This window comes from Haemaphysalis longicornis, unplaced genomic scaffold (assembly GCF_048455015.1).
Source record: "Haemaphysalis longicornis isolate Haplotype H1 unplaced genomic scaffold, Haemaphysalis longicornis Haplotype H1 scaffold_10, whole genome shotgun sequence".
NCBI lineage: Eukaryota > Metazoa > Arthropoda > Arachnida > Ixodida > Ixodidae > Haemaphysalis > Haemaphysalis longicornis.
The window spans coordinates 112,019,520-112,031,656 of NW_027526204.1; the positions used below are offsets into that span (position 1 = coordinate 112,019,520).

At 47.0% G+C, this 12,137-nt stretch overlaps 1 protein-coding gene across 1 annotated transcript; it reads right to left on the reverse strand.

Annotated features, from left to right (window-relative positions):
* On the reverse strand, window positions 1-9,314 carry LOC144157906 (carbohydrate sulfotransferase 5-like). Its single transcript, XM_077688623.1, has 3 exons — window positions 8,818-9,314; window positions 3,407-3,664; window positions 1-405 (listed from the first exon to the last, which is right to left on the reverse strand). Exons 1-3 carry the CDS (start codon window positions 9,307-9,309, stop codon window positions 136-138), a joined length of 1,020 nt encoding a protein of 339 aa, XP_077544749.1. The 5' UTR covers window positions 9,310-9,314; the 3' UTR covers window positions 1-135.
* Window positions 9,315-12,137: the final 2,823 nt, after the last annotated feature.

Consider the following 12,137-nt stretch of genomic DNA (forward strand, 5'->3'; position numbering starts at 1 on the left):
AGGTAACGTGCTTGCCCCCACACGGGCGGCTTTTGCGGTCGCTTTTTGGACATTCCAGCTGAGCGCGCTTTTTCTCCAACCTAGCCAAACTTTGGCGTTAAGGATGCACACAACCTGTGCTACCACATCCGGGTCCTAAAGTTCGTAACCCAATCGTCGAATCACGTTCAAGCACTCCTTGTTGATGCGTTTCACGTCAGCGGACCGAAGCCTTCTCTTCCAGGAGTACGCTACGTTGGCGGAGTTCTTGGACGTTGCGTACGGATTCCGTCGCACTTTCGGGTTCGTCTCACGAGTGTGAGTTTCGATGAAACGACGAACGAACGCCGTGTAGGGCAGGCCCAGAGCGCGAAACATCTTCTCAGTCGTGTTGTAGGGATCCGTGGCCAGGTCTTCGTGACGAACCTGTCAAGACGAATGCGGAAGCGCATGCGAAACTATGACACGACAAATCGCGGGATGGGCAGTGCCGAATACGTGGTGAAGGGGGCCATGCAGACAAAACACACAGACAAGTTTAGTTCATTCGAAAGATTGCCTCGTTAGAATCATACTGACACCACTTTTAACGTAAACTTCGCTCGTATAAACTACATAATTAGACCAGAAGTGAATGGCCATGTGACCCACTAGCTCATTTCCCGCAACAGAACCTATGATGTCATATGTGCCATCTGTATGGTTGGATGAGGCCGGCCAAAATAAACGCAAATTAGGCAGGTCATATAAAGGAGGAGGAGGAATGTATTTAATGAATGAAGAGAAGTCAGCCTGCAAGGCATATAAACTTGTCGAGCGAGCTATTTGCGCTTGAATGTAGGGCACATTCTTTTTATAGAAGTACGAATGGTGGGATAAGCAGTGGAAGTTATTAAAGTACACGTAAATACAGAAGTACCGATGCGCATAGAATTACCTACACCTTTCCAGAAAGCGCTCAGAAGCGGCTGATAACGCGCGCGAAAGAGCCGGTAAGGTTAAGGCCTTGTGAGGTAAGCGCTTCACATTTTAGAGAATGTTCGCGTGAACAATATAACACAGCTTCAAAAACATCGCTGCAAACCCTGTTTGGCAGTGACGTGCTATGTCTGGTTGGTTTAGCCATTAAAGAGAGGCCATCCATGGCTTCTTTTTAAAACCCCTGAAGAAAGCATTGAGGCATTCAATCATACGCAAAAAACTCCATGAAGTTGTAGAGCTGGTGTTGACATTGATATCGGGGCCAGCAAGAGGTTCCTTGGTACATCGGAAGCACTGCGGTATACAACAAGCTCGGTAACACGAAAACAAAATTGTTGCCGGGGACCTTTCACGCATTTTCTTACAACGCCAATCACGGTGGCTGCCTGGAAGCGACTCTGGTTGCCTTCGGGGCTTAACTGGCTGAACTTTGCAAAACCTACATGTGGGCCATGAGGCGCGCCGTAGCGGAGGGCTCCATATTAATTTTGACAACTGGAAGGTCTTTAACGAGCGCCGAAATCTCGAACACACGGGTGTTTTCGCTTTTAGCCTCCCTCTGAAAAGTTGCCGGGATCGCACCCGCGTCATTGGGCTCAGCAGCGCAATTGCCAATGCGCTGCCCAACTTTTATTCGTACTCATGGCGGGTACAGCCAGGCCTACTGGGTCGCAAAAGGCAGAACTGCCCATGCCAACGGGGCTTGCGTACCCTACCTGGGACCCAATTACAGCACTGAGCCACCGTGGCGGATTGGAAGCAACTCTTCTTCCGTGTCTTCTGCGTACTTCTGTGTCTGTTTAACTCTGAAGAGCGCAGGGGGTACCAAGGTGCGTGAGAGACTAAGACCGGTGATCACTTTCCGTTGCCGTAGAAGAGATGCGGGTGGAAAGCAAACATGAAGACAGAACATGACGGCTGAAGCTGTTCTAAGCAGAACTGAAACACAAGGTCCCAACAGACGGAGCGCGAGCAGTGCGGACGCGGGAAAATTTAATTGAGCAAACCTCCCCCATCGCACTCGTCATGACAGGGACGAGTGAGGAGGAGAAGGGAGTGTTAAGTGGGAGGGGGAGACAGCATAGGTTGTTACGAGGCAGGGGACGGGGGGAGGGCAAGAGACTATTGCCGTTCGATGAATTTGCAATGAAAGAAGCAGATACTCGGCCAATTTCTTTCTTGCTGCATACCGAGTCTCGAACAGTTCTGGTGTTATCCAGTTTATTCGGGAGCAACGTAAATGGCCCATACAGACAAAATACAAGTTTGTTTTATGCTAAAGATTTCGTGTTTTGTAGTGCCACCAGCGCTTGTCAAGCAGCAAACGAGGCCGTATTCACTGAGAGATTAATCAATTTAGGTTAAAATTTAGATTCTCCCGCCAACTCCTGTGCTTTCGTGACGTCTGCCATGAAGTCGCGAGGGCAGGTATTCAAACGAACTTCCAGTGCGTCATTAGGCCGTGCAGCCTCGCTTACCATCAATTGTCCCAGATGGCGCTACTATACGGCGCCAGAGACAGCTGCCCGCCGTTGCTTTGTTTTTGACCTTATTCGTTGCTGATTTGTTTTTGTTACGGAAAACAGTAATCGTTTTGTGAAACATGGGGTATCCTCGACAAACATGGTCACGTAAGACAAGGTAGCTCACGCCAATCGGCTAGTGTCGCGTAAGACAACTCCAAAACGGCGGACTGCTGTGCAGCTAAAACAAGCATAGTGGGCCCTGTACCAACAGCAATGGGCATCGACGTTTCTGCGTTTACGTGTATTTTCGTAATTATCATTGTTTACCCCGCCATTGCTACTGCTGCAAAAAGAATGTGCCCTACATTTAAGCGCAAATAGCTTGCTCGGCAAGTTTATATGCCCTGCCTAATTTGCGTTCGCTTTTGCCGGCCTCAGCCAATCACACAGCTGGCACATATGACATCATATATGTTCTGTTGCGGGAAATGAGCTAGTGGGTCGCATGGCCATTCTGTTTTTTCCTAGTTATATATCTTATTTCAGCGAAGTGTGCGTTAAAGTGGCGTCAGTATGATTCTAACGAGGCAGTGTTTCGAATGAATCAAACTTGTGTTTCGTCTGCATGGCTCCTTAAAAACGACAACGACAGTTACCCTCGCGCCTATTCACCGCAGTCGGCTGTTACTCCTCGTGGCGCAAAGAGCGCGTTATTGCGATTATTTCCAGCTTGACACGAATCCCTTCCATGATTTTTCAGACCTAATCTTCTTATTGATTGCATCAGTGACAACAAACTAATTACGTGAGAAAAACCAGACGACGTCACGCATTAATTACCGTCTACGTTCAAAACGCGCGCGCGCGTTGATATCCGGGTGCGCGCTTCTACAGAGTGACACACTACGTGGGCTATTTCGTCCTCCTAACTTGTACCCGAGTTTATTAGAGGGAGTACTTGTAGGAAGTTGTAGGCTTACTTGGTACGCGAAGCCTGCGGGGCTGTGGCGGCTGAAGCTGTCGTAGGCGTCCAGGTCCCTCTCCATGTCGGCGCATAACACGGCGGCGCTCGAGCAGTTAGCCCTCTTTCGGCACCAGCCAAGGCGCTGCCTCGATGTCCAGATGGCGCGCGGGTCGCGAACCAGGTGGATTACTTTTACGTTGCCGGCCGTCGACTGTTCTTGCCGCAACATAAACTGCAGCGCGGGACCCAGGTCGAGCCGGACAACCTTCATAACCTATTGTGTCAGATGATTATTACCGAATTAACAATAAAATATGCATTAGTGACTGTTAATAATAGTGGGATGATTCGTTGATTGATTGATTGATTGATTGATTGATTGATTGATTGATTGATTGATTGATTGATTGATTGATTGATTGATTGATTGATTGATTGATTGATTGATTGATTGATTGATTGATTGATTGAAACCGACCAAGTTTTTTATGCTTCTTTGATGGATCGATTTGTTGATCGAGCAAGATCGTGTTACCACTATATTATGAACCGATTGACTAACTGGATCGCTGACCGGTGGCCTACTAGCCCAAAGCACTTTTCGCACTCAAAATAGTTAATTCAGTGAGAACAACCTACAAATGTGTTATTTCGGGCAACTTAACGCAATGCGCGGGATTATTTGTGCGAGTGTAAAGTCAAAATTTGGGAACGGGTTAGCGTGCGCTGTCCCTAACATTACTAGCTAACTCTGAATCTTCCATGTGTCAAGAAGAAACATTGTCTATGGACCATAAGTATACACATAATTAACGTTTTTCTAACGTAGCAATGACGCTTGAGCAACTAGCGATCGCAGCAATCTGGACTACAGGTAAGAATCTGGACTACAGGTATGGGGCAATGGTGCTTATATATCGATGGTTTTGAAAGCAATGTTGAATGGCTCATGCATGCATCTGCAAACACTAAAAAGTAGTCACGTGACGTAGGTTTACAAGAGGAAATTTCAAGTTACATCTGAGCTATGATACACGCCATTGTGAGGGTCCAGAATAATGTACTCCTGTACAACAGGGAAGTTGTTCATGCCTGGAGTAAGCGGCCATGTTCTTCATACGCGGTTCCACAAAGCACGGCGAAACCATTCTCGCCCTACAGCGCGTTCCCGCCAATCGGAACAGAACGAGGGAGAATATGTTCTGAACTTTAACAGCTGCTGTTCTGTTTTTTATGTCATTTCCTTCGTCAGATGTTACTATTGAAGGACATAGTAGTGCAAAAAACGGTACACAAGGTTTTCAGCCTTTCAACGTCAAAAGCTTCGTGGGCACGGTCACTGCTTTGTTAGTTTAAAACGCTCACAAGGATATGTCGACAGGATTGACTCTTCTGTAAAATTGGCCTTGTTGGAAATTGTATTCAGTCCCACACTCAGCGAGTTCTATAATGCTGTACTACGGCACTTACGTGAAAAAAAAGCACTTGTGAAAAAGGATATCCGCCCCCATTGAACATCCCTAAGTGACATTAACATAAACATCCGCTATTTCGCACCTCACAGCTTATGGGTAGACTGGGCGTGTGAAAGTCCAATCTGAACTTCCAGGTTATATACTAGTGCTTCATACCAAGGGACTTGTATTTAAACAAAAATGATGGAGTGCCACGTGTCGGGCAAGAATTCAACAACCGATGGGCACAGAATCTGTACTCGGGTACAAGTTAAGAACGGCATTAGACCACCCCGCCGAAGCGACGGAACCAGACGTCGATGAGCCCGGTCGCGGAATAAATGGTCCCGGAACAAATGGTCCCGGAACAAATGGCCCCGGAACTTATGGTCCCGGAACTAATGGTCCCGGAAGAAATGGTCCCAATTTCAAAGTAGGAAGAAATGGTCCCACCACTACTACGCCTTAGCGCCTGCATGAGGGAAGGAGGGGGGTCAATGTATTTATATTTGTGCTTGTATCTGCACACTGTATTTCGCATCTGTTCGTACACAGTATATTTGCTAATGCTGAATTTGCTTGAGCTCAATGCTGTATACAAACGTTTTTTGTCGCACGTGTACGATCTCCCGTGCTTGCTTTGTTCGTACTTTTTTGTTATTCCGAGTGCCAGGCAAACCAATCAAAAATCTGCGTCTACTGGGCCGCCCTCGGCCGGTGTTTAAAGTGAATACAATAACGGGCTACCGTAATTTTCTTCGTGAGTGCAGTTTTCTTATGAAGTGGAGCAACAGAACTGTTTAAATTAACATGGCTGACGTGCAATACTCGCAAGAATACAAAATTTTGATAATGCTTGAGAAGTGAGTCTGACTTCATCCAGTGCGTTGAGCCTATTTACAGTGACGGTATTATTTAGGTTATGTAAAGTATCAAAAATGTGAGTGGGACGGTACTGTTGACCGCCAGTCAACATAGAGCTGTACTGGTGCACTACGGTCGCCGTTTTGTCGCTATTTCAAAAGGGAACTTTACTCGATGAGGGTTTATTGGGTTGGCTAAGCTGAGTTACTGTGCTCACCACCTGTAATGCTTCGATATCTGCAGTTCGAATCACGCGAAGCAACACTAATCAAGATTTTGCACCTTGATAATTTTACAGCTTGCAGTTTAGAAACTGGTTTTTCTCCGAAAATAGGCAATACCTTGCTGGCGGGCGGCATCTCCTCAATAGCCAAAGCCGAACGTTTAGAGCGGTCTTCGCGCGGCTAACACCTTACGGTGTCGTCGTCTTCCCGCCCTGCCTTTGTCGCCGCGCGCGCGGGAGGGAGTCGTGGCTAATCCGTTCCCAGACGAAGTTGCGCCGCCGCCCGCCGGACTACCGAGAAGAGCTCCTTCAACCCGAGGAGAATTCCTAAGGAGAATGACCATGAACGAACGGCGCCGACGCCGGCTTCGCAAATCGTCAAAAACTAGAGACGGCACCCTTTCGCTTCCCGTCAGCTCGTCACCGAACGACCGCATACCAACAGAGGAACTAGGGCTCAGCACCCAGTCTTTTACTACACAAAAGAGGAAAGAGCACAAAGCATGCACTCCGCGACCCCAAACTTCGTGTCTTTGCGGTTGCATGAAAGGAACTGAGCGTACAGCTAGAAGCGGAGGCGACGCCAATGCATGAGCCACCGGCGGCTTTCATTAATTAAATGAGAAACACGAACTTAACAGTGCTGACCGTCGCGACAGCCTGGCTTGACCCGCGGCTGAGCTGATGCTTGCTATCAGACCAGACGTCCGCATGTCTCGACACTGTGCCTGTCACCCCCATCGCTTACTAGCGGCGTCTCGCGACACGTGCGGCTTCCTGGAACACGGCAGGACTCACAAACAATCAAAACGTGGGAAACCGAAAAAAGGAAAATATTACAAAAATCAAATACCGAAAAGAGAGGGAAGTAATAAATAAGAATGTTCGTCTTGAACGTATAAAAAATGCGACTACTAAAATAAAAAGGCCGGATAAAATACGCATAAAAAATTCCGAAAACGGGCCAATCGTGTAATTAATGCCCTGCACTTTCACAAAAATGCGTGGTTGGCAGAAATACCGCGTTTAATCGTTCTAATCGTCCAAATTGAGCTAACCGGTTTAACGAAATCTAAAAAAAAAGCAAACAAAAATAAAGAAACCTAAGAAATTAGAAACTGCACTCCAGCAAAATAAAACAAATTTAAACGGAACCCACGTGGAGTTTTATAGAATCATTTTGCATGAACAGGTAGGTGCCTCGGACCATTTGTTCCGGGGCCATAAGTTCCGGGACCATTTGTTCCTACTTTCGAGTTGGGACCATAAGTTCCGGGACCATAAGTTCCGGGACCATAAGTTCCGGGGCCATTTGTTCCGGGACCATTTGTTCCGGGACCATTTGTTCCTACACCCCGATGAGCCCGCGCGCTTTGAAAGGAGCCATGAAGACAAAATACAAGTTGGGTTTATTAGAAAGAGTGCTTAGTCCCGATAACAATGATACCAATGTCATCGCAATCTTCGAAAGAATAACGGAGATATTAAAGAAAACGTGTGAAGCAGTCGCGACCCCCTAGCCAATTTCCCGCAACTTTTCTATGACGTCACGGAACCTTGTTTGTGCGATTGGCGGCCGCCTAACTGACCTGTCGCGACGACACATGACTGGACGTCTGTAATGGGGCCTCTAGTTCCATTTGACCGCATCACTTGAATGCTAACGTGCGGTTAACGCACTGAAAATAATGTTTTATTTTTGGCCCGTATGACGTCATTCTTGCTCATAACACGTCACAGTGGCGCAATATTTGAAAGTTGTTGAATACTTCTTGCTTGTTTTTCGTTAAAAACATCTTTTGTGGCTGTAATGGAGCTGAGTGAGATATTGAATCCTAGTTCTTTCAGATTAAACGAAGTTGCACTTTCTCTTCATGGCTCCTTTAAAAGGAGTGAACTGTAAATGGGGGTTAACGCGGGCCAATTGGTACATATTGCTTAAAGAAGAAAATAGCCCTAAAGACTGACAAAGGGGAGACTGACACACGCAGCACTGACTGCGAACTAAAGTTTTTTTGAAAAGAAGGGGGGTTTTTAACACCACTTGTCAGAAAGAACATATAAAACAATAACAGTACTAGTGATTAGGAAGTGTGATACTTAATCGTCTTGTCCGTTAACTCCAACGAAGGACTGCTGGTGCAATCTTTTCCCTTTTGGTGTATGACTAGTGCTTCGAATATCTGCGTGGGTCTAGTCTCCCTTTTGCCCTGTCATTAGGGCTGTTTTTCTCTTCAAGCATTTGAAAGGATATTGCGCTTGATGTGTGACATCGTCTGTTTTTTTTTTCCGTTTTTTTTTTTCACCGGGTTTGCTTGCCATCCATGCAGTAGTAGTTTGCAAGCACATTTTTTGAGTGCGAAAAATTATGGAAACGACTCATATCACGTTCGAAAATAATCGCGCATCTCAACGAAGTGAATTATGACTAGTGGGCGAAGCACTCACTGGATATCGTTCTTACCGTAAATCACCCGTGGCATTGCCCACTCGCGCATCTAAATGAGTTACAATGCGTCTGTAGAGTATATACAATTCTAATCCAATTCAATCCGATACAATTCAATTTAATCCAATCAAATCCAATCAATTTCAATTCAATCCAATCCAATCCAATCCAATGCTCCTCGCGCATGCGCAACGCTGTGTACACGGATGCCAAGCCCCGGGCAAGGCGAGCTTCTAAGGTGCTTTGCCCCTAATACTCGCAGTAAGGCACTTCTTGCGCCGCGCGGCATAACAGCTGGCAGCGGGAATGAGGCAAGGGACTATTTTTGTCGTCGCTCTTAACAATTGTTGTACCCGAGTATACTTTACTTGCTCAAGAGTAGAATACTGCGCTTACATATAAAATTAAACAAAGGCACCTCAAAGGTGCCTGCTGACCTGTGTTGGAACCGCTTTGCACACCGTGGTCAGAAACGTCGGGTCGAAACAGAGCGGCCGCACACGCTGACAAGAGTCCCACAGGTATGTATTCTGCTGAAAAGGGTGGGGGTACCTCTTCGTCAGCTGGAGGTGATCCCGGTGCTTCTCAAAGTTGCACGCAAAAAAATCCTTGATGTACTGCAGGCCCCGCCGGCTGCCGTCCGGCGGTAGCCGAACACCTGCGGTCAGCGTTCGTAACGGCTCGTAGTGGTAGAAGGTCCGAGGGTTCGCCGAAAGCAGCTGTCCAAGGAAGGACGATCCAGACCTGAAGTACCCTACTTCCAGGATCCTCATTACTTGTTTCGGTAGGGCCTGCGTGTACTGGGAGACGAAGCCGTTTAGCAGCAAAGCCTTGGTATCGTTCCTAAGGGCCCAGTAAAGGGAGCCCTTGGTTGTTTTAGTTGATGAAGCAGCGCCGGCAGCGCTTGCTGTTAAGTATGTGTGCGTCATGTTTGCTCTCGGTTGCCCGGGGAATTTGACACCTGGTGTAGAGACTTCGTGGACAGCATGGGCTTCGTCTTCAACCCTCTTGTTTGCTCTCAGTTGCGCGGAGGGCTGGATAAATGATGTAGAGACGGCATGCGCAGCATTGGCTTCGTCTTGAACAGCCGTTAGGGGTTCTACTGGAGTGGTAAGTGTTGGTGTGGCGCCGGCGGGGATGCCATTTGAGGGTTTCCTGCCTGCCGCACTTCCTCTTCGTTTCTTGAAGGGCTCGAATTCGTACGAAGAGGCTGCACGAGTAGTCTGTGGTCCTTCCTCGACAGCAGTTAGTTGGTCTATAGACAGGTTCAGTCCTGGCGTGAGGGTGACCTCGCCGCTTGGCGTGTTTCCATCGGCAGTGTTGTTGGAAGATTGGATAGAGGGATGCAGACTGGCTGATTTGCTGTTTGAGGTATCAGTTCCCCGTGAAAGCGGGTTCGTGTAATGTCCCAGGTGGTAGACAAGTACCGTCGCCACCACGATGACTGCAATGTACGCAGGTCTTAATCTCACGCATGCTGCAAAAAAAGGGAAACAGCGAAGTGTGATGACCACCTAGACATCAGAACGTGTTCAATACACGGCTACCGGGGAAAATCCTGACCTTCTGTCCGGTTATTGAACTTTATTGTATTTTGCGTCTGGTGATGAATGGCGTGGCAGTCACTACGTCTGCTTCCATGGTAGCATGTATGCAGTGTAGATTGCCAGACAACATAATAATCCATAGCACACGGAACTCAGCTTACAACACCCGGCTTATTATAGAAGATAACAGGGGAGTCAGTTAATTGTCGATAATTAACTAAATAAAATAAATAAAAGCCGTACGTAAATAAAAGACATTCGGTAAATAATATTCGACAATTACCATCTAGGAGGGACTTCCTACGTTTTTAACCCCGGAGGGGCTACTTTAAATTGTGAATGGAAACTAATAGCGCTATGTTAGTCTAAACCACAGCGCACGGCCCACGCTGCTTTGACATCGTTTCATTTGTCACACAGTACGGAAAAGGCCACGGCCCTTGTTTTTCCTGCAGCTGTAGCTTCTGGCACGCATAAGCTGTTGCCGACGTCATGGCTTTGTTGTACCGTCCTGCGTATCCCGACACCAAGTGTTCTGAGAGTGCGTATTGTTAAACACTTCTGAGGACAGCTTGGAACTTACCGCTTGCGAGTCTCACACGAATCATGTCCTTCACCTGCAGGGCCACGCGTAGTGGTGCCGTTCACCCGTGGCAGGTTTAAATGCAGCTGCTTCACAGCCATAATACACCATCGAAGGCGATCATGAGCGAGCACGGTCTGAACACAGGAAGTGAGTTTCTCGGTCGTTCCCGCCTTCCTATTGAATGAAAATAAACAAGAGAATCCCGCGTTATTTTATACTTTCTATTACCGCTCACCCCACATTTTTAGGTATTGTGTGATTTGGAAAAGGCGAGAGCTTTAGAGGGAACGAAAATTTCAGCTTTTGATAATAAAATTACGCTCTCCAGTTAGTCCTCACGCTTTGGACATTTATAAAACGGACCCAGAGGTCAGCAATGCCAGAAGGCAGAAAATACTTCTGGGAAAAGATATTAAGTTATTACAACATCTTGTACATCGAAATGAGTTATACACGCGCGTGCGTACAGCTACTCGCTTGCAATCAGCAGGCGAGCAAAGTAGGCGTTATCGCGTTTTCGGGCTCTTCGACAATTTATAATTTCAGATGGCAGAACAGCAAAGCTGCCCGAGGAAATCTGCAGCATCCGTTTTCACCGTTGGTTTAAATTAAACCTAAATATTCCGGGAACACAACAGACATCGCGGTCAAAATTAATCCGGAGCCCTCCACTACGGCGCGCCTCATCGCCTGCGTTGCGTCGGCGCGTTAAACCCTGCAATCAATCAATCAACAGACATCGCCGTTTCATTTCAAAGAACTAGCCGTTGATAACTCACTGAACTCAATTCCTGCATCGAAGGGCATTTTTATTGCGTACAAAATGTCACAAATATTAACAAGCTTTCCGAATCGGAATTACACAATGTCAGAAGTCTTCACCGAAATACGATAAATTGGGTAATCAGCGTGTTCAAGCAGCGCTGTGCATTCAAACAAAAACCAAGGCGCCACGTACTGCAGTGACATAATTATTTTTCTGGGCTCTTCGTGCTGCGGCAGGCCGTGGCATCGCGGACTAGGGACGCCAACCATATGGGACGATCACCTCCAGACCAACGCAGAACATCATCCTCCGCTACTTTACCATACTACTACTACTACTACTCTTGGCGGCTATAGGTTGTGTCAGCGGCGGCCGATCACAGAAAACAGTATCTGTGACGTCTTTTCGGGAATGGGCGAGGGTGATTGGCAAGGCACCACTATTCCACTTGCTTTCCTTGTGACCTGTGTAATTTTTTGAAGCTTGGATTCATGTCGCTTGCCCGTTGTAATGGCATGGAAATTTTTCGAACGAAAGAAACTTGTAAATGAACACAACGGGAAACAGAAATCACTTCGTTATATCCGCTTTTCGCTATATCTGGACAGAAAATCTATGTATACAAATGGTAACGGGAAACAAAGATTTGTTCGTTATAGCCGTTATTTCGTTAAATCCGGGTTCGCTATAAGTGGGCTACATTGCATTTAGCATTCATGACCACCATTAAGCACCCTTCACAAACAGTATTAGCGTTGCCGGTGCAATCACTGTGCGTTTCACAAAACTCCTTTTTGTCCGGTCTTCCAGGGACGGACCTCATCTGAGAGTACCTATGCGGGTATGCGCAGTAGAAAT